Source organism: Protobothrops mucrosquamatus, unplaced genomic scaffold (assembly GCF_001527695.2).
Source record: "Protobothrops mucrosquamatus isolate PMUCROS unplaced genomic scaffold, P.Mucros_1.0 scaffold1957, whole genome shotgun sequence".
NCBI lineage: Eukaryota > Metazoa > Chordata > Lepidosauria > Squamata > Viperidae > Protobothrops > Protobothrops mucrosquamatus.
In genome coordinates this window covers 261,389-285,395 of record NW_015388076.1, presented here as the reverse complement: position 1 = coordinate 285,395, position 24,007 = coordinate 261,389, and the positions used below count along the sequence as shown (strand labels likewise).

General features: G+C 35.8%; 1 protein-coding gene across 1 annotated transcript in view; it reads right to left on the bottom strand.

Annotated features, from left to right (window-relative positions):
* Positions 1–1,172: 1,172 nt before the first annotated feature.
* The window catches only part of LOC107294483 (CUB and sushi domain-containing protein 3-like), a gene marked incomplete at its 3' end in the record, with an annotated part of 171,150 nt that continues 148,315 nt past the window's right edge, over positions 1,173–24,007 (bottom strand). The window contains exon 3 of the mRNA XM_015823717.1: positions 1,173–1,285. Coding sequence (XP_015679203.1) covers positions 1,173–1,285 — 113 coding nt within the window. The remainder of the gene's footprint in view (positions 1,286–24,007) is intronic.

Sequence of the window (24,007 nt, the reverse complement as noted above, 5' to 3'; positions counted from 1 at the left end):
CAGATCAGATATTTTATACTATTTTGCATTTTTTCTTGTTATTCTTGGCTCCAAATGAAGCAAACAGTGATTGACATGAGCTGAAATGCTCATTTCATTACAGAGTGGGGAAAAAAATTCCATTCTGAAATAGTCTAAGTGAGGCTCAGCTCACTATGGAGAAAGTAGAACATAGAATATCATTAGACTTGGAAGGGACCTTGGAGGTCTTCTAGCCCTACCCCCTGCACAAGCAGGAGACCCTATTCCATTTCAGATAAATGGCTGTCTAGTCTCTTCTTAAAAGCCTCCAGTGATGGAACATCCACATCTTCTGAAGACAAGCTGTTCTACTGGTTGATTGTTCTCACTGTCAAGAAATTTCTCCTTAGTTCTAGGTTGGTTCTTTCCTTGTTTAGTTTCCATCCATTGCTTCTTGTCTAGCCTTCTGGTACTTTGGAAAAAAAGTTGAGTCCCTCTTCTTTGTGGCAGCCTCTCAAATATTGGAACACTGTTATTATGTGACACATAATCCTTCTTTTCACTAGACTAGATATACCCAATTCCTGCAAGTGTTCTTCATATGTTTTAGCCTCCAGCCCCCTAATCAACTTTGTTGCTCTTCTTTGCACTCTTTCCAGAGTTTCAACATCTTTTAAATATTTTTTATTATACACTATATGTATATGTATATCTGTTTGATCAAGCTGTCAGAAACAATGATCTTTCAAAATGTAGCTTTAGTACTTTTTGCAACAATGTTGCATTCTTTGCATTAGTTTCATTGGTTTTTACTCTTAGCTGCCTCTAATTGCTGTAAATCAGGTTGATCAAACAGCAGAACATGATTATCCCATTCACAGTATGATCTCTGTGTGTCTCATGTAAGGAAGATGAAGAAACATAAGCACCAAGGGTTAGACTAATGTGGGGTAATTAAAAAGAAAAAAGAAAACAGCTGGCTATCACATAGACACATCTAACTGGTAATACATAAAATTAATATGCTCTCATTGTAGGATCTCAGACTGTGCAGTATCAGTTATATGATTGTAATATAAATTGCTGCCTTTGTTTCCTTTATTATACTTTGCCCTACTTATGGTTCATAAATACCGATTCGTGTTCCAAAATTGAATGTTGACATAAGCTATTGCAGTTCTAACATACATATTTATAACATATTACTTTACCTTCATAATATACTTTAAATCCATGAGCACTCACTGCAAAGTCACTGGTTAATCGTAATGAAAATACAGATTTTGTGGAGGTCACAGGTGGAGGAAGATGAAATCCTGTTAACCTGAAAGCAAGCAAACAAACAAATCCTGATTATTACTTTAATTTATTATTTTGCACTCAGATAAAGTAAGCTGGAGTCCGCCTGAAATAATTCTGAGGTTATTTTCTCTGTCATGTTGCTTAAGGAAGGGCATGCCCTCTTCAAAATCCATTAAGATCAATGCATAAGATGAAACTCCACAAAACCTTAGGGTACAATTAAGTAATTTCCACCAAAAGCTGGAATTTATCTTAAAGAGTCAAAGCGGCCAAACAACTCGGGTTAAAAATTAATTTTAGCCAATGACTAACATATATAATTTGCACTCAAGGTTTATTTTATACCATTCCAGCCTGAAGGATGGAATTTAGAAGATCTTATGAAACCGAAATATATATCCCTTACAAATCCTGGTTGAATAGGATCTAACAGCTATGCTCCAGTTTTGGTCTCGCTTCCTGGTATTCAGGATGCTGCTTATAAGCGCTATGTGCTTAGAGCTCAAAGCATTGTTAGAGACCCCACACACCCACTTTATGGTCTGGTTTTGTTGCTCCTCTCTGAGAGGAGGTTTTGAAGTATTTCTAGCAGGACTACCCATTCTGTAATAGCTTTGTTCCCTATGCCATCCGTCTGGTAAACTCGCAACATTCGTTTTTCTCGTCATGCACATGTATACATAACCCAAACTAGACTATTGTTTCTCTGTGTGGTATAATATATGTGGTTATATACATAATTCTGTATTTATTTATTTATTTTTGTCATATTTATGTATTGTATATCAGAGGTGATGATCCTTTGACAGCTGAATGCAACAAAATGTTATTTTAATGTCTGCCGATTAGTGTACATTTAAAGTGACAATAAAATTATTATTCTGTTATTATTCTATTCTAATATATTAATAGTGCCAGAACAAATATTTATCTTAATCTAAAAATGATTATTTTTTTTCCTTCTTGAAAGGTAAGGTATTGAGAGAAGACTTTTGTTTTCCTTTTGATATATGCAGCACCAAAAAGGAGATATATTATCAGGCCAAGCCCAAAAACACATAGTGATATCAAATTGAACCCAACCCTTTATTTGTTTACACCTAATGGACATAATCTTGCTAATCTAAAGCTATAGCTTTACTTCTAATCCTACTTGATAGATCCTGAGAGATTCTAGGATGTAACTACTCTGAACCTCTTCTCTCTCCCAGGCCATTTTAGGAATGTGCAGTCTTTCAATCTGGATTTTTCTCTGGGATATATTGCCACCTCCCTGGGAAACTGTGGTGCTGCCAAGATCCCCTTCCACTGCTTCTCCAGCTAAACATTTCACTACACATAGTGAGTATCTCCAGCTCATCAAATCTGCTTTCCAATTTTTTTTTGAATGTAGTACTTATATCTTTTCATATTGTGCTGTGAAGAATATACATTATAAGCAAGGACCTTTCTTCTTATCCACGCCACTCCTCCTACTTGTACATGGATAACAAATAATTATACATGCTAGGTATGCATATGGCAATTTATCATGAATTTGTCAGAGGAAAAGCCATCTTTGTGAAGTTTTATTGGGCTTTCCCAAGTGCATTTGAAATAAGAGGACAGGAAAATAGTGGCTACAAGGAAAGCCATCTTGTATTCTGAAAAAATATATGACCGTACTACTTCCTATGTCATAAAATTATTCCAGATGATTTGCTTCATGAGTTAAATGTAATAAAAGTTATATTTCCATCTGTTCTGCATTTTATCCAATACCTCTGACTTGTTTTAATTTTAGCATTGACTGACGAACTGGTTCATACAAAGTAATAATCATTTCTTTGCAACAGTTTCTATTCACACTGGATATAATGGAAATTAAGTAGACATAATTCAAAATTAAAAGAGAAAGAAATGCCGATATTTGGCAATCAGAGACAAAGTTTTATCTGTGCTAAACAGCAATGTCACATTTAGTGAGTTAAATATATTTTATTTTAGCTCCATTTTTTAAACTTCATGTTAAATGTTAAACTTAAATATTTTATCTTTCAGGCCTAGAACTTCAGTTATTTTTTTTTCTTTAGAGGCATTCCCTAATCGTTACCTTACTGTATATATGAGATCAGTGTGGTACAATATTTCTCTTCCTAGACTGGAGACCGAGATTCAAATCCACAGAAACTGACTTAGTAACGTTGAGCTAGTTCCTGTCCTCAGCCAAATTTATCTTATAGGGTTGCTGTGGAAAGGGTAATCCCATATAAATAGAATAGGATTTTAACAGAATAACAGAACAGAATAACAGAGTTGGGAGGGACCTTGGAGGTCTTCTAGTCCAACCCCCGTTCAAGGAGAAGACCCTATATCATTTCAGACAAATGGCTGCCAATATCTGCCTAAAAGCCTCCAATGATGGAGCACTCACAACTTCTGGAGGAAAGTCATTCCACTGATTAATTGTTTTCACTGTCACAAAATTTCTTAGTTCAGGAAATTTCTCCTTAGTTCTAGGATGAACCTCTCCTTTATAAATTTCTAGCTATTACTTCTTGCCCTGTCCTCAGGTACTTTAGAAAATAGGTTGACCCCCCCTTCTTTGTGGAAGCCCCTCAAATATTTGAAACACTTCTATCATGTCACCCCTAGTCCTTCTTTTCATTAGGCTTGGCATGTTCAATTCCTGTAATCTTTCTTCATATGTTTCAGTCTCCAGTTCCTTAATCATCTTTCAATTATGGTTCAGTTACGTTTCTCGTACTGACCAGTGTAAAAAATAAAAAGAAGTAGAGCAAAGTATATAGATACATCTAGTCAAATTAATAACTATTTTTTTCTAAAATAAAATAAAAATATAAGTGGGGAGGTAGGAAGAAGGGTGCATTTTTAGCACAGCAATGAACATGTCTTCAGAGTATTTGGATCACTTGTATTCTGTTTGATGTCTACCAACATGGCTGGCTGGAGAATTTTAGTAGTTGAAATCCATACATCATAAAGTTGTCAAATTTAAGAAACACCAGTAAAGTCTTCCTGTGCCACTGCTGAGTTGGACAACATAATTAAAATAAATAAATCAAAATAACACCACTTTTGACAATGCATATGAATGAACACAAATGGAAACAACATGAGATTTATATTCTCCATAATGACACTCCAATATCATTATGTAGATTTGCATCTGTTGGAATTTTGGGTAATCTTTCAAAAGCAGCTTCAGATAACAGAAATAGCTACTTAGACTTATATACTGCCCCGTATTGCTTTACAGCACTCTCTGGGTGGTTTACATTGTCAGCATATTGCCCCCAACAATCTGGATCCTCATTTTATCAATTTCAGAAGGATGGAAGGCTGAGTCAACCTTCAGCCCTATCAGGATCAATCTCTAGGATGTAGGCAAAGCTTGCCTGCAATACTGCAGTTTAATCATTCCTCCACCACAATACAATAATTCATTTTAGAGATGATATTTTGCATATTATATAGACAAAGATAGTCAAATTTTGGAGTTTACTATTTAAGACTATGCAAGATATTGGATAGTTCAGTGGTTCTCAACTTTTCTTCACCATGAACCCCTTTGAATACCTTTTGAGGCCATGGATTATGGCCACGAACCTACAAGATTTAGTCCACAATTTAAATCATAACATTTCTTCAAGCCTTTTTGGACCTCCTGTGATGACACTGCAGCCCCCCCCCCAAGGATTCGCAGACCACAGGTTGAGAACCATTTATATAGTTTGAATGATTCAATGTTCTATTTTTAACTGTTGAATTGCCTTAATTGGGGTAATTTTCCTATTTTAATTTATTTTTCCCCCTGATTTTATCCCTCCCCCATGAGTTTCTTTCTATGTAAGTATATTCAGATACTACCAAGAGAAAAAAGTGTGTTCAAATTCACTATCATCAATACTTCATCCATATGGAAAACACACTAGATTAACACAATTTTTGTATATACTTAACAAAGCTTTAAAATGATAAAATATATTTCTGCACTTGAAGAAAATTACCCAGCATGTATGGCAAATAAATCTATGAATGGTAAGTTTGGAGGGAGATTATTACTTTTAATGAGCTTTTTAGATGAGTGTGCATTTAAAGAACTACTTAACAATTTTCATTCTGAAATGGTACAGCAGCTGTCAGCCACATGGTATCCTCTAGCTGTGTCTAAATCTGAGAACCTAAGAAATCTGGAATGCCTCACTAATTTGGGTATGGCTGAGATTGATGATCTTTTTTTGTTCTTTATAAATACAAAATCAATATTAGTTTGGACTTCTCACATTCATTAAACTTCCAACAATTCTTTTCCTCCCCCTAGAAATCATTTTTTTCAAGAGCCAAATACTAACACGATAGATTTGCTAAAGTTTGCCAATAGAGGTTTTATTCACAGTCATTTTGAAAGCTTCACTACCATTTTCTGCTCATCTAAATTAGCTACAGTTACTATCTAAAGGGTAAATGGAACAGTCATGCAGAGTCAGCATGAAATACTGAACTGGCTTGGTGAACATTAAAAAGAAGAGAAATGGGAACCACAGGAAAATCTTCATAAGTTCTCTGCATGTTCCATCATATTTGAGCATGACAGAAGCTGGTGGCCTCTTTTGAGGAAAAAAGCTAATCTTTTTTACTCAGAAACTTCCAGTTTTGTAAAGAACTCTAAGATAAAATGGGTTAAACCTTTTTGATATAATATACAGATGAACCAATGGATAGATATATGGTTAAAAGGATTGCAATTTAGATTGTGTTATGATCTTAAAGATAATTTTTAGAAAATGATGTATCGTGATATCAGAGAAATTATGTAGAGTGTACAAAGGTACTTCAAATGTATGTTGTAAATGTGAACGATATGAAGTGACATTTTATCATGGATGGTGGACATGTAAAAAAAATTAATCATTTTTAATTGAAATACATACTTCGATACAGAGGATTTTAAAGATCAATATTCAGTGGAAGTCAGAACTTTTGTTTTTAGGATTAATGAATAAACAGCAAAAAAAGCCATGGAAGATTATTTCAACATATGAAATATACTGCGGCAAGATTATTATATGCACAGAGATGGATTTGACACTACCCACTATGCAGGAATGGTTGGAGAAATTGGCATATCTCACTTATATGGATAAATTAATTTGATTAGAGAAAAGAAACTATCTACATTTTTGAAAGAGCTTGTCATTTATGTCTTTAATGACCACACAAAATAGATTATAGAAAGAAAATTATTATGATGTAACTTCAGAGACATAGAGAGAGAGAGAGAGAGGTTTAAAGATAACCTCTGTGAAGAATACTGGAAGCTACCTCTATGTAACTGTTTTCTTTGTTTCTATTTTTCTTCATCTTTTTTCTTTTCTTGTATTTTTTATTTCACTTTTTTTCTTCTTTACTTTATTAGTTTGGAATAGTTTATAACTTCTTGTTTTAAAGTTTCAATATAAATCATATTCAAAAGAAATGTTAAGTTTTGCACCTAGGGAGATTAAAAACGCTCTGTCGTAAAAGACAATATAACTGTCGCTCCAGATGATTTCCACTCCTTGTTCTACAATACTCTTGCAAAATGTATATATAAAATAAGAAGATATATGTTCACAATCAAAGCAAAAGGAAGTTAACTTATCTCTGTGTCAAGTCTCTGAAGGTTTTTTTTAATAAAAAAGCTGGCTTGTTTTTTGTTTGTTTTTTTATGCTGTGAATAAGCTTCCATTGTAATGAAGATGTATTGGAAGCAAGAATGGTTTGGCAGGATAAAAAGATAGAGCGATCTAGTAAACAGTGTCAGTATAAACCAAATTTATTATATAGTTATACACAGGGCTTTTTTTCTCATAGAACGCCCAAAACGGAGTTCCAGCACCTTTTTTGGATGGAACCTTGTAGGGTAGGCAAGGCGGATTGTATGACGTGTGTGAGTTCCGGCACCTTTTTTTTTTTTTTAGAAAAAAAGCACGGGCTATACAAACCTTCCCTTTCTTATCTCATGTTTTACATTTCTTTGATATAGGTCTTATACCTGTTCTGTGCTCTGTGTGAGTTGCTTAACCTGAAAAGGGATAGTGTAATGAATACGTTTGTATGTGTGTATGCCTTTTTCTGCCAAGTGGCTCCTGAAAGACATTGAACTCATTGAACTTAGGATAGAATTAAGATTTAAAAATGATTTAACAGATGCCACTGCAATTCTATACAAATCCTTCAGTGAATCATCAAAAGATTCCTATAGGCTCAACAAAGGTTTCCTATAGCTTCTTGAAGATCATAAGCAGGGGATTCACTTTGATTCTTTATTAATTCATTTGATAACAATGATTAATAATGGCAGTTGTGGTTGATTGGATTTGTAAAACCATTATAACTGAATGATGGCCAACATGCCTTGAGAACTTGTAGATTAAATATGTTCCTTAAGGCAGGGGTCCCCAACCCCCGAAGGTACTTGGTCATGGCCAGACACCGTACGGTCGTTGGCCAGACGTGTTTGTTCGTTTCTACGTCAGTCGTGTGTTTTGGTACGTGGAGACCAGGGACCACGGTTTTTCCAACCCCTGGAGACGAAATTCCATATGTCAATCAACGAATTAATCGATAAGTCATACTAGTCTTTATCTGAACAATAGTTGACAATTTCTTTGGGAATGAAGGTGCTGTCTGTGGCCACAACTGTAGAAGATCAGACTATCATTTTATATCTTCAACAGTGCTCTATGCTTATGTTACTCTTGGCGTGATGGGATAATTGACAGGAGAGAAAATGTGTTGTAAAACAAAGCTTTTTCTAGGGGATTGAGAAAGCTCAAAACACTTCTTACAAAAAGATCTTCTGTGAGATCTTAAAGGTTTATTTCTTGATTACAATTATTTTTCCAGGAACAAATAACTAGATCCATATGTGAACTGTTCAATTATCTGCTTTATAGCTCAAGTTTATACACAAGATTCTTCTTAGACTGATGGTTCGCACATGGGTAAGACTAGATAAAGATCAAAGGCATTCAAATATGTCAGACTTTGTTGTGCTGTGGCAACATTGAGATTCCAGGTCAATTCCCCATTTGAATTCCTTTTCTTGGCTCAGCCAGTCTCTTTCTAACATCTTTTTATTTAATTATATCTTGCTTTTAGAGTATTAGTGGCACAGTGGTTAGAATGCAGTATTGCAGGCAACTCTGCCCACAATCTGGTGTTCGATCCTGATGGGCTCAAGCTTGACTTGGGCTTCTATTCTTCTGAGATTGGTAAAATGAGGACCCAGATTATTGGGGGCAATATGATGACTCTGTGAAACCGCTTAGAAAAGGCTGTAAAGCTGTCATGTGTCTGAGTAACGAAACACTTAAAAGGACTTTCAGGCACTTTTTCTCCTAAAAGCATTTATTAAGATTACAGTACGTCAGCACGGCATGGTGGAATGCTTAGAACTGCTTCTCTTCCGTTACGCATAACATTCCAAACATTTTCCACTCCCTTATTGTAGGGTCATGGTTCACATCTTCCAATCAACTTGGAAGATGTGATTTACTTCCGGTTTCTTTCTCCCGGGCTATCCTTATGCTCCTCCCTCTTTCCTAGTTGCTGGTTTAACTATATATATACCAGACAGTTCTGTACATTGTCAAAGCAAGAATATACAGTATTTGCAGCGTTGACAAAAGCACTATGGAGAGGCATACAAGTTTTAAGTGCCCAGAGTTTTGTCATAGTTCATTAGGTTATATCCTGATTTGCAAAATTCCATATTGACATAAATTTGCATAATCCTAATTACATTAAATTTGTATGAAGTCTTCCCATATAGTTTTTAACAGAGTGGGGTTTTTTGTATGGGCAAATTGTACAATGTTTGGAAGAAGTTGAAGACAGGAAATTTTTCTTCTTGTGCAGATACTGCCTTTTCATTAAATAGTTCAGTTCAAATCCCCTTCCTTACCATCTTTTATCTCCAGGTCAACTTTGTGAGAATACTTAAGTTGAAATAATTAAAACTTTTGGAAATGGACAGAGATTTGAGGCCAAATAACCCTGGACAATTTCCAGTACTAACCACCCTATATCACTGTGTCTCAAATATTCCCTGATTATAAACTCACTATTAATTTATTTGCCCTAGAATCCTGCTGGGCTGACTGATGAAGGAATATTTTCTTTATCTTAATAATTACACTCAAATGTTCCAGGCAGTTTCAAAATAAAATTTAGGAAACTTTTCTAATTTTTTTGCTCCAAAATCTTCAGAAAAGCCCAAGTGATAAATGGTTTTGTAGAGCAGAGCTAATTATAAATGACTGAGCATTTACTGACATTTCATGTATCTATCCTTGCTGAAATCCAATAAGCCAGCCAAAATTTTTCCTTTCCATCAGTCTAATGCTGAGCAATTCAGAAAATACATCTTACATCAAGTGGAAATTTCATCTCTCAGTCTGAGCATTAATACAGGGATGATTCTGTGATGTGATTTCTTCAGGTTTTCTGTTTTAGTCCTTAAAAAAAATAGCCCCATAAAAATTCTTGTCTATAGAAATCAAATGTTTTGACATCTGTCTGGTGATCTACAAAATACCATGTTTTCTCACCAGAAGTTATTTTAAACCATCTAGAATATTTGCCTTTGTTGTTGTTGTTAATTGCGAAGTCGTGTCCGACCCATCGCAACCCCATGGACAATGTTCCTCCAGGTCTTCCTGTTCTTTACCATCTTCTGGAGTCCATTTAAGTTCACACCTACTGCTTCAGTGACTCCATCCAACCACCTCATTCTCTGTCATCCCATTCTTCTATTGCCCTCAATCTTTCCCAGCATTAGGCCCTTCTCTAGTGAGTCCTTCCTTCTCAATAGGTGGCCAAAGTATTTGAGTTTCAACTTCAGGATCTGGCCTTCTAAAGAGCAGTCGGGGTTGATCTCTTCTAGGACTGACCGGTTTGAACGCCTTGCAGTCCAAGGGACTCGCAGGAGTCTTCTCCAGCACCATAGTTCAAAGGCCTCAATTCTTTGTCGCTCAGCCTTTCTTATGGTCCAACTTTCACATTCATACATTGCAACTGGGAAAACCATGCCCTTGACTATACGCACTTTTGTTGGCAGGGTGATGTCTCTGCTTTTTAGTATGCTGTCTAGATTTGCCATAGATTTCCTCCCCAGGAGCAAGCGTCTTTTAATTTCTTGGCTGCAGTCCCCATCTGAGGTGATCTTGGAGCCCAGGAAAATAAAATCTGTCACTACCTCCATTTCTTCCCCATCTATTTGCCAGGAATTGAGAGGGCCGGATGCCATGATTTTGGTTTTCTTGATGTTGAGTTTCAAGCCAACTTTTGCACTCTCCTTCTTCACCCGCATCAAGAGGCTCTTTAGTTCCTCTTCACTTTCTGCCATTAGAGTGGTATCATCTGCATATCTTAGGTTGTTGATATTTCTCCCAGCAACCTTAATTCCAACTTTTGATTCATCTAGCCCTGCCTTTCTCATGATGTGCTCTGCATATAAGTTAAATAGGCAGGGCGACAGTATACAGCCTTGCCGGACACCTGTTTATATAATATTTGTGGGAACAGCATGACTGGTCAGAGAATATTTATTTTCCAAGAAAGAAGATAGGACATGTTACCCTCTAAATTAGTTTCCCTTTATCTTCTCCTCTTCCCATTCTTCCACAGATGGGCATAGTTTTACAAAGCAGTGTACTACCACTTACCATTTTTATTTAAAAAAAAATACTTAAAAACGTTCTTGTAAATAACATTTCCCTTCTCCTTTTAATTAAACAAAATACATAAAAATAATAAAGTTTTGCAAACATGAAGGGTACTATAAACAACTTAAAATCCATAGTATAACATGACTATTCTTCAGTTGCATACTTCAAATAGCATTTAAATGCCATACTTCATGGCATTTAAAAGAATAGCACTCAGTGACAGAAAAGTTAAAAAAGGCATTCCATTTACTCCAGTGACTAAAGTACAGGTAGTCCTCAATTTACAACCATTTGTTTAGTGACCATTCAAAGTTACAATGGAAAAAAGTGACTTACATCAATCTTTGCACTCATGACCTTTTACAACCATCACAGAACTCCCATGAGCATTGCAGAAATCCCATGATGAAAATTCATCATCCCATGATGAAAATTCAGTGCATCTCAAGGTTATAAAATCACCATTTGCCACTTTCCTAGCTGGCTTCCAACAAGAAAAGTCAATGAAGGAAGTTGAATTCTCTTAACGATCATGTGATCACTTAACTGCAGTGATCTGCTTAACAATCATGGCACAAAAGGTCATAAAATTGGGTACAACTCAATAATCGCCTTGATTTGCAATGGAAATTCTAGTAACAATTGTGGTCATAAGTCAAGGACTACTTCTAGGGTGGTATTTTAAATCAGACATAATGAAAGGCTACTACAATATAATTGTTTCCCTTTCAACGTGTTTGTGGAAGATGATCTAAAGTTTTTTTACTAATGATAAAGAGGACAACATAATGTGTAATTACACAGCAGGTACTGTACACTAGATCTTTTGTTTTAAAATACAGTTAAAATAATAGCTAGATATACAAATCTCTCAGGGAAATGAAAGTTAAGACTCTGAAGAAGCAAGATCAGAACAGTATTGATGTTTTTGAACTCTTTTCTGTTGGAGAAGACTCCTGAGAATATAATGGATAGCCAAGAAAACAAACTAATAGATCATTGAATAAATCAACCCAGACTTCTTACTCAAGACACCAACAATCAGGCTCAACACTTCAGGCACATCATGCAAAGGCTCAACTCTCCAGAGAAGGCCATAATGCTGTGAAAATTGGAAGGAAAGAGAAGAAGATAAACAAAATGGATTGACTCTGTTAAAGGTCAGTGTATCTAAAAGACCAAATTAGGGACAGATGATCATGGAGAAATCTATCAATGTAGTCACTAGGAGACTTGATGGCACAGAATCTATTTATTAATAAATCTAATAGATTACCTGCTATCCTATTTTCTACTTTCTATTTTACATATTTTTCAGACTTCCTCTAATAAAGACATATTGCTCCTCCCACCTGCACTGTTTCTTAGTGATAGATAAGGTGTAAAGAACTAGCTCCTGTGATATGTAAATGAAGATTCAATCATCCAGGTCAAAAGTAAAATCATGGCAACTGGACCAAAGTTTATTAAAACTGAAATGTTTTGTTACTCATCCAAGTAACTTCTTCTGTCAAAATTTGGATAGGCAGAGAGTCAAAGAGTCGTTGGAAAGAACCAATTCTTGCCATACAGATTGCAGGGGGTTTCTCCCCAAAATGAAAAGCAACGTATAAATGCAGATTCAATCATCCATGCTAAACGTATCTTAAAAGGTTGAATCATGGCAACTGGACCAAAGTTTATTAAAGTTCATTAAAACTGAGATGTTTCATTAAACATCCAAATAACTTACTCCAAGGAGTTACGGGGATGAGTAATGAAATGTTTCAGTTTTAATAAACTCTGGTCCAGTTGCCATGATTTAACCTTTTAAGATAGCTACTGTAATGGAAAACAAGTGCCTAAACTTCTTCATCTGAGGCTGGTATTTCAATATTACTTGCTTGGGAAGGAAAGACAAAAGGACATAAACTGCTACTGCAAATGTGAGTTATCTCTTTAGCTAGACGTCCTAATTTGATTTAATCATTTAACAGGCAGAAGTCTCAAGGGAGATTGTCTTAAAATGCAGGGATACCTTGGTATTTGAGGTTAATTGCCTGTAGTAGGCACGATGGGTACTAAAAACTAAAAAAACGACGAGTTTCAAACAAAAAAGTTGACTTACCACCCTTTGTTTGGGCCAGGAAAATCTTTCTGTCTGCTCTTTTTCCTATGTCAGTGACCTTCGCAGCATGGCTGACTTCCTGTCTGCCCTCTGCAGCCATCCCTCTCTTCCTTTTGCAGAGACCTTCCCAATATGGCTAACTTCCTGTCCTCCTTCTGCAGCCATCCCTCTCTTTCTTTTGCAGCGTGCCAAATACCAAATAAACTACGAGTACCAAGACAACATTTTTGCATCGAGTACCAAATTGCTGAGGCAGTCAAATACCATTGCAGTGGTTTTTTTTTTTTTTTTAAAAAAAAAAACTGGCTGCCCCTATGATTGTCTGGACTGATCCATTCTGTTTTCTTGGTAAGATTTTTGGAAGTGGTTTGTCATTGTTCTCTTTTAGGGATGAGAGAGAGAAAGAAGCTGGCTTTGTGCCTAAGATGGTACTAGAATTCACAGTCTTTTGAGTTTCTAGTCTGGTGCTTCTCTCTGAATGTTTAGGCCAGGGAGATTGTAATGATGTTCAGCCTATCATTATAGTTGCTGCTGCTCTTACTAATTACCAAAGACACAGGGATGCACAGTATATAAGTAGGAGAGTTGAAGGGATAAAATAAAATAGATGCATTATTTCATCTAATGGAAAACAATATCCTCAAGAACCTGTTAGAGAGTTTGCTTTGATGAAAGTCAGTGAGATGTTTCTACAAATCTGTATGCCAACATGTGCCATGGACATTTTGAAAATGATAATCCAGAAAGGATTGCAAGGTAGAGAAGGATTGTAACTGAAGCTAACATGGATTCTAAAGAACAGGACTAGCTATTACTATCATGACTATATTCAAAGATTTAATATGTATGCAGCATACATATTAAAACTTTGAATATAGTCATGATAGTAATACTGATAACATTCTTTTAAAAAACCAATATTTCTAAAAATGTAGTTAATTAACTTTTTAACATTTTTATGAATATTCTGAACGTGTGTGTGTGTGAAAGAGAGAGAGAGAGAGAGAGAGAGTAGATATATAGATAGATATGTAACTATTTTAACTTCTAAAGTTTGCACTTAAGATATAAAATGTTGTGGACAAAACTTGGTTCACTTAAGCAACCAAATGACTTAAAAGATACAACATAAATGTATTAAGCATGTAAACAACTACAGTATACATCAGGATCTAAGAAAAGCACTAGAAAGTTATAGGCAGAATCACAACTTATACAGTTTTTAATGATGATGATGATGATGATGAAAGGGACCTTGGAGGTCATCTACACCAACCCCCTGCTCAGGCAGGGAACCCTATACCATTTCAGACAAATGGCTATCCAGTCTCTTTTTAAAAATTTCTAGTGTTGGAGCATTCACAGGTTCTGGAGGCGGGTTGTTCCACTGATTAATTGTTCTAACTGTCAGGACATTTCTCCTTAGTTCTAGATTGCTTCTTTTTTTGGTTAGTTTCCATCCATTGCTTCTTGTCTTGCTTTGTTGCTTTGGAGACTAGCTTGACTCCCTCTTCTTTGTGGCAGCCCCTGAGATATTGGAACACTGCTATCATGTCACCCCTCGTTCTTCTTTTCATTAAACTAGACATACCCAATTCCAGCAACCGTTCCTTATATGTTTTAGCCTCCAGTTGCCTAATCATCTTTGTTGCTCTTCTCTGTACTCTAAAAAGAGTCTCAACATCTTTTTTACATCGTGGTAACCAAAACTGGATGCAGTATTCCAAGTGTGGCCTTACCAAGGCATTGTAAAGTGGTATTAACACATCATGTGATCTTGATTCTATCCCTCTGTTAAACACCCTAGCACTGTGTTGGGTTTTTGGCAGCTGCAGCACACTGCTGACTCATATTTAAGTGATTATCCACTAGAACTCCGAGGTCCCTCTCACAGTTACTACTATTGAGCAACGTACCATCTATACTATACCTGTGCATTTGGTTTTTCTTGCCTAAATGTAGAATCTTACTTTTTTCACCATTGAATTTCATTTTGTTAGATAGCGCCCAATGTTCAAGTCTGTCAAGATCCTTCTGTATCTTAAGCCTATCTTCTGGAGTGTTGAGTATTCCAGCCAGCTTGGTGGTATCTGTAATTTTGATGAGTTCCCCATCTATGCCTTCATCCAAATTATTGATGAAGATGTTGAAGAGCACTGGGCCCAGTACAGAGCCCTGGGGCACCCCACTATACACTTCCCTCCATGTAGATGCGGTTCCATTGAGGACAACACGCTGAATACGGCCGGTCAGCCAACTACAAATCCATCTGGTGGTGATGCTGTCTAACCCACATTTTTCTATCTTATCAAGTAGTAGGTTGTGATCTACTTTATCAAATGTCTTAATGAAGTCCAAGTAAATTATATCCACAGCATTCTTCTGGTCCACTATTATTGTCACTTGGTCAAAGAATGCAATAAGATTTGTCTGGCATGATCTGTTTTTGACAAACCCATGTTGGCTTTTAGTAATGACTTTGTTTCCCTCTAGGTATTCGCTGATTCGTTGCTTGATTATCTTTTCCAGAATCTTCCAGGTATTGAGGTCAGGCTGATAAGTCTGTAGTCTCCTGGATCCATTTTTTTTCCTTTTTTGAAGATGGGAACTATATCAGCTCTTTTCCAGTCCTCTGGTAGTTCCCCAGGATCTTTGAAAGATATAGTTCAGTGGTTCTGAGATCACATCTGCCAGTTCCTTCAGACCTTGGGGTGTAGTCCATCTGGTCCTGGTGATATGAACTTCTCTAAGGTGGACAGGTGCTCACTTACCATTTTCTTGCCTATCTTAATTTGTGTTTCTAATCTGTTTTTTACGGTACTATTTTTGATAGGTTGAACTGTTTTTTCCCTTTGTGCAAAGATGGATACAAAAAATGAGTTAAATAGTTCTGCTTTTTCCCTGTTACTTGTCATCTTCTTGTCACTTTCTCCCACTAGTGGACCAATCATTTCCTTAACTTTTTTCTTGTTTTTTACATGTTGAAAGAAGCTTTTTTTGTTATTTTTTTTTACTTTTGTTGCAAGCCTTAGTTCATTTTGAGCCTTAGCTTTCCTGACTTCATCTTCGCAGGCTCGGGCTATTTGCTGATATTCTGCCTTAGTTATGTGCCCCTCTTTCCACTTTTTATACTTGTCCTTTTTGTCTTTCAATTTATCAGAGAATTCTTTATGTAGTCATGCTGGTTTCTTTTCAGAGCTGTTATTTTTCTTCTTTGTTGATATTGTGCTAGACCAGGCTTTTATAATCTCACTTTTCAAAATTTCCCCAAATTTTGGCCTACTATATTTCAAAGATAAAGCAAAGGAAAAGCCAGAGACAATGTAAATTACAGCATGATGTTGGAATACCTTTGATAAACCCACCTGGGTGACTTTCTTATTATTTATTCCTTCCTACTAAGTCAGCATGCTAGCGATACTATCTCTGAGATACAGTCAATGAATAGAAACAATTTGGGGCACTGGTCTCTTTGATTGTTCCCTCTGTTGCCTCTTAGGGTCAATTCAGCTTGCTGTAAATGTTATCCTATAAGGACACATTAAACAGTTCACATGTATGGTGAGGAGGGGACATATCATAGTTTTGTACATCTTCATGGGGCCAGTATATTTTACCACCCCATTACCATGAGCAATGAAAGGCCTGCTTTTTCATTCAAATGAATATAAACCTAGATATCCGAACAGGGAAAACTTAAAAGGTTCTTTGTTTTTGGATTTTAAGAAAATTCAGGGATTTGTTAGAAGGATAAAACACCCGGATACAAACTGAGCAATGTGATATGTGCTATACAATGCAGTGACATATGTGCATCTGCACATTGGTGAAACAACCAACCACTTCACAAGCGCATGGCACAACATAGGAGATCAAACCCATCAGGACAAGATTAAGTGGTCGATCTGCATTTGAAAGACAAAGCTCACTCTTTTAAAGACAGTAAAGCCCATATTTTGGATAGAGAGAACCACTGGTTTGAAAGAGGGGTAAAAAGAATCCATCTATGTTAGAATTGAACACCCCACCCTCAAGGGGGGGAGAATAAGACACCACCCATCTCCAGTCTACAACGCAGCCCTTGCAGCAGTTCCAAGAAGATTGCACAACCAATTGCACCCTGATTCAGCTGACCCTGAGGGCACAGATAAACCCCCAAGTGGCCTCAACAGCTCACAGAGAGTGCTAATGGCCAGATGACTGCAAAGAAATATAATCCTTCCATCTTCCCTCCCATCATCCTCTTAGAACCTATCCTTTCATCTCCCCACCATCAGAACTGATGAAACTTCTTGGATGAGAAGTGAAACAATTTCTTCTTCTTCTTCTTCTTCTTCTTCTTCTTCTTCTTCTTCTTCTTCTTCTTCTTCTTCTTCTTCTTCTTCTTCTTCTTCTTCTTCTTCTTCTTCTTCTTCTTCTTCTTCTTCTTCTTCTTCTTCTTCTTCTTCTTCTTCTTCTTCTTCTTCTTCTTCTTCTTCTTCTTCTTCTTCNATCTGTAAGAATACCTGCACTTAGAGTCAGTACCACTGAGTCAACTGGAGTTCACTAGGGTTCTCCAATGTAGGTGATTTTATAGATGTAAAATGTGTTTCACTGAAAACCAGTTGCAATTAGCATCCCATGACTTCTTTAATTCTATTAAGACTTGATAAAATGTTGCTGCAACTATTGTCGTTATATATCAGAATCTATTTTTTCTCCTTCGTGTTTGTTTCTTTTTCCTAAATGGTAGAAAATGTTCCCTATTTCATCAAGCTTTATTTTCCAGGTTGCACTGAATTTACAAGGATGAACATTTAATCACATATCAAATGAGCATTCTGTTTCCAAACTGGTCTCCAAAGTTATTGGCCCTTAATTAAAATGCACTTTCAACTGGAAGATTAAATTAGAGCACTAGCTTTGAAAATCCTAAGCCAAAATGATGGGAAACAGTTTTGATTTGTCATGGTAAAAATGCTTGGAGTGAAACAGTTGACAGCCACATGGAATGATATAAATAAACTGACAGCCCTAATGCAGCTGTAATTGTAGATTTGGCTGCAAAGATTTGGAAAAGTGAGCATTATATAGACTGCAGCCAGCTTATGTTCAAACTTCTTGCTAATAATTCAAACATATAAAGCTGATAATTAAAGTTAGCTTTATGGGAGGAACAGTTTTAATTACAACTAAAGCACAGAACTTGAGGGGTCATGCTTTGGAAATTGTATATTGGTCAAACACAGAAGAAGCCAATGGCAATCTGTATTTAGCTTACTGATAAATAAACAATATGAACATAGATCAAACATTTGGCAAATTTGGATGTCAGCTGATGTCATCACTGTTTGAAGACTTTCCTATAGCTCCTTGGGAATAATAATGACCTTTCATTAATCAGTCTGGAGGTTGAGAAGGGAATAATAAGGACACCTATATAAATGTTTTAAATAAACAAACAGACCAAAGAAAACTTGAACATGTCAAACTATAAATGAAGTATCCTAAATTAGATACTTTAGAAGAAATTAATTCATTTTATTAAGTAGTCTAAATTTCCAACTAATTCTAGGCAATGCAGAATATGATAAAACAATAAATAAATAAAAAGGAATAAATAGTAACATATTTACATATGTTACCATATTAGGAAAGGAAACATCAAGAAACAAGGAATATTTTTTTTAAAAAAAAAAAGCCATGCTGTATCCTGTGAAAGAGGTGGCAGAATGCAATTGCTGGTAAAATCACTGTTTAGAAAGGACGTACTTCTAATATGACTTGAGTTGCAAAAAGTTGGAGAAATAGAGCAACATGGAATTAGAGAAAAAAATGGACTGGGTAAATTGAACAATTTAGGAAATAGGCATGGTTGTAGTACAAGTAACCGCAGAAACACACCAGGCCAATACAACATTTGTGAATCTACTGAAAAAGAACTTTGACAAAACTTGTGGATGCTGAATTAAAAGTATTGACAAAAAGACGAACTCTTACCTTAACATAAGACCTTGGCTCTCTGTGAGTTGCTTGACTGACTCATGTGTCTGAACCAGAGCAACACCATTTTAAATAACCTACTTATTAACCCAGTGTTTCTCAACCTTGGCAACTTTACGATGTGTGGACTTCAACTCCCAAAATTCTCCAGCTAGCAACGCTAGCTGGAGAATTCTGGGAGTTGAAGTCCACACATCGTAAAGTTGCCAAGGTTGAGAAACACTGTATTAACCTATACTGAGATGACTTACCTTTGGCCTATCAGTTCTACTAAGCACTAGTAATCACAAGCGGGCCTAACCTAGTTTGGTTCTGTAGACACTTTCCAAATGTGTATGTGAGATACAATCTGTGCATGACCATCATCTAATATGTAGTTCTGCAATTGCTCAGAAATATTATAATACATTTAGTGAATAATTCATAAGATGCCTATAAAAGCTGGGGGCTTAGAAGGTATGTTTGTGTTCTACTGTTGAAATACTATAACTATACTATTATTTAGTCTTTCCTGCAGACTAAATGAACTGAAATTTAAAGGTCTCTCTCTGATTGTTTCATTTGCCATTATGGAATGAATGAATTAATCCATGACAAACTGCACCTGGTATCACTGTTGCAAACCACCTAAGCTTCGGTGGGCTCAAAAGGTACTAACACATACATCAATAAAGAAATTGCCTTGTTCCCTGCCAACACCTGATTAAACAACAAAAATGGAAATTCTACACCTCTAAATCACTGGTTCAACAACATCAGAATTAAAGTCATTACATAATAGGAAACAGATGTTGTCAATGCCACTAACATCGGATGTTTCTGCATTGACAACAGATGGAAATACATCCATCTTTTACCTTTTGTTTTTAGAGTTAGATGATGCTGGGAGGGGGAATGAGAATGAGAGTCCAGCTAGACATAACAACACTGAACCCAGTGTGAGAAACAAGGTTATTGAATCAGAGCTGATAAGAAATTGGCAGGCTGCAGAACAGGAGAGGAAGCCCGTGCTTCAAGGTAATTGGGGAATGTGATTTATGACTGTTAATTGGAGGAGGGAATTGTGCTTTGATCCTATGTGCTCAGGGGAGGGGAATTCAGTTTTTGACTTCGATTATGCAGTGCCGCTGTTATGCTACTCAAAATAAGGACTCTTTAAGGTAAACAATGCCTCAAAGTTCTTTGAAGAGTTTCATCTGTTGGAACCATGGCAGATATGAAGTGCAGGATTCTTTCAAGTGCTAATTTTATAATACTGGTACCAAATAAATGAGTTAAATATAGAAAATTAAAGTGGTGTGCCAGCTAGATTTAACATAGATGATCTACTGTCCTACAGTCAGAATATGAAATCAATGTAAAGAAAAGATTCAGTACATTTAAGTGAAAGAGCACCTAAGGCATTGTTGGACAAGATAAGAAACTAAAAACTGGAAAAACTAAAGCAGAAGAAATGAAGAAGAAAGGATATAAATGGGTTTTCCAAATAAACTACCTTCATGAAGGATGAAAACCTTGGGTAATGCAATGACTGAATGGCAACTTCTATTATTGAGAAAAAAGGACTAAAATTATATCTCAATTGAGAATATCACAGACAATAAAAAATACAAGAAGATGAGAATAAGGTATGTTTTTCATAGGACAGAGAAATCAGATCAGAGAAAAGAGAGGAATGTTTACAACTAAGTAAGTAAGTAAGTAAGCCTGCTCAAAAGGAGTCAAGGAAAAAACGCTATAGAGGTAAGACTAAAGACTATATTTAAGTATGACTACAGCTAGTTATAATGTTGTAAAAATGAGATCATAATGCAATGCTGTGAATCCCACCCTTATGTTCTAGTATCCTAAGGTACATAAGTCAGGATACGTGTTTTATCATTTGATCATAAATATTCTTCATTGCACCCAGAATTATACTAATAGAAAAACATTTGACTAGAATATTGAATCATTTGCAAAGGAAGAATGCCTTCAGGAATTGACTCTACTAGAAAGAAAGGATTGAAAGACAACAACCTAATTATCAAAGGCAAAACCACAAATGTATTTGTGATATCAACTGAATGTTTATTAAAGTTTCAGGAGAAAATGAGCAGATATATGCCAACAACCTTGGAAGAGGATAAAAAGCATGTTGTCCTCAGTTCTGTTTAATCTTTACAGCAAGCACCTTATAGGAATGGTTGAACTAAAAAAGATGACAGCTGAAGTGCTAACAACGCAAATGGCAGCAATTTATTAGCATAATTTATTAGCATAAATTAAAAAGAAGATCTAGAAAAGTTCATCAGGAAAAGAAAGAAAAAGGAAAAACCAAAATCTGGTTTTCTATTAAATATTAAGAAGAAAAAAGCTAATAGTGTCAACATTCTGAGAGAATTGACAGCTGATGATAAAGAAATGAAGGGGGTAGATGGTTCTTTTGAGCTCAATTACAGATTAAGTCAATGTGCTGCAGAAGAAGAAGGTAATTCTAAGAGGAAGGTCATTGCAAACTTAGATAAAATGACGGAATGATATTTCTCTGACAGCAAATCTCAGTAGTCAAAACAATGGCTTCTGCAGTGGCAATGTATAACCACGAAAACTAGATATTGAGGAAGAATGTAAGAAAGAAGACAGACATTTCTGAAATATGAATTTGGAGATGGTTGCTAAGAGTATTATGGACTGGAAAAAGAATCAATCAATTGGTCTTGGACCAAATAATGCTTCTCATGTGAGCAGTGGTTTATAGGAAAACAACTAACAGGCATGGCTGAGGAAAGTAGAAGGAGAAAACAGTGGATAATACTGCATATATGGATGGAATCAGGGATATCACTTCTCTGAAGACCTGTCAATTTCTTCAGGGATAAAGTAAAAGAGAAGGAATTAGACCATATGGTCACCAGCAGTTGGTCTGAACCAGGTAACTTTTATGAAAAGTCTCTAATATTTCAAACAAGTTCTTTCTAGACTGTGATGAGGAGTGCTAGAAATTGAACAGAGCTTTTTCAAGGAAAAGCAATATGTCTTGCCATTGCACCACAGCTATTTTCAAGAGTAAAAGTTGCTTTAACTGGAGCTTTATCCATGCATCATAAATTCAAGCAATTAAGCATTTTGATCTCTACTTATATTTAAAAGGAGTACCCAAATATGATTTTGTGTGCTGATTTTAATGTGAGCAAAAATATATAACCCAGAACACATTCTTTCAAAGGGAATTATATAAAGATATATAACTATACATGATATATAGATATAAGGACTATTAATCAATGGAACAGCTTGCCTCCCGGAGATGTGGTGGTTCTATTGCTGGAGGTTTTCAAGAAAAGATTTGACAACCATTTGTCTGGGATAGTATAAGGACTTCTGCCTTGGGCAGGGAGTTGGATTACAAGATTAAAAGACCTCCAAGATCCCTTCCAGCCTTTGATTCTGTGATTCTAAGACAGGCAAGCTTGCTTTTTTTCCAATGATTTATATTTGTATTTTGAATTAGGCAATGGCTAAAATATGGCTGCACCTCATTCTCCTCAATTCAGAAATCACAAGTCTAATTCCTAAACTAATCTAGTAGAGTGTTATAGAATTATAAGTGTTAAAAAAAACCTAGACTAAAATTGTTAGTTTTCTTTATTCTATAAAACAGCACCTGTCTACTCAGAAATATGTATCATTGAGAATAGTGAGGCTGCAGCACTTCTAGCACTGAAGTAAATTAGATGAAACTTTGCTTTATATTTGAAACTATTCAGTTTCTATCAAAAGCTGTTTGTTAATGTGAAGTTCATAATTCTTCATTGTAGAAGCTGCTTTTATGTACGACTAGTATGCCTTATTTTTGCTGGCTGTTTTGTTATTAACCAATGTCTGCATTATTCTGCATTCAAATCGAACTTGCCCTTTTGAACTCTGTCAAATCTTTGTTTCACAAAAGATTATATCCGTGGCATATACAAGACATTGGCATTTACTTTTTTCTATGACTGAGATATCTGGCAGGAGAAATGATTACTTAATAAAGTAAGCATCTTAAAAGGTCAAGGATTGTGTCCATTTTGACATTCGGTGTCAAAGTATGAATGTGTATTTCTGAGTTATTCATATTCAGTGACAGTGAAAACTTTGATTTTATGTCCTTTAATACATTCTTGGTTTTCTTTCTTCCTTGCAGCCCCTCTACCCAAACAAAAAAGCATGTTCCCATTTTAATGCAGAAGCATAATTATCTCTATCTTTTTAAGATCTCACTTAATTTAAATCCAATGTTCTGGTCTGATAGCATGTTCTCTGTCCTTATTGTTCAATATTTTCTGTATATTGTTATCTATATTGAAATATCTATACTCCAAGACTGAAACTGTCCAGAATTTGATTATGAAATACTGCAAGCAGATGCTCATATTGATTCTTCTCTTTCAACTCCTGTATCTTCTCCCACTTACTAACTCTTTTTGTGGCAAGGACTACTTGGGACAAGGGGATTCCTTGAAAACCTATTTCTAATTGTCTGCAAATACAACTGTTAGTGTCATTGTTTTCTGAGAAGTGGGATAGAGATTTATTTTAACACCTTTGATGCCTAACAGAAAGTAATATTGAGGCTAAAACATATAAAGAATTGTTGCAGAAATTGGTATATCTAGTTTAATGAAAATAAGAATTAGGGGTGACATAACAGTGTTCGAATATCTAAGGGGCTTCCACAAAGGAGGGGGTCAAACTATTTTCCAAAGCAGCTGAAGGCAGGGCAAAAAGCAATGGATGGAAACTAATCAAGGAGAAAAGCAACCTAGAACTAAGGAGAAATTCTCTGACAGTTAGAACAATTAATCAGTGGAACAACTTGCCTCCAGAAGTTGTGAATGCTTAAAAACTGGAAGTTTTTAAGAAGAGACTGGACAACCATTTGTCCAAAATAGTATAGGGTTCCCTGCCTGAGCAG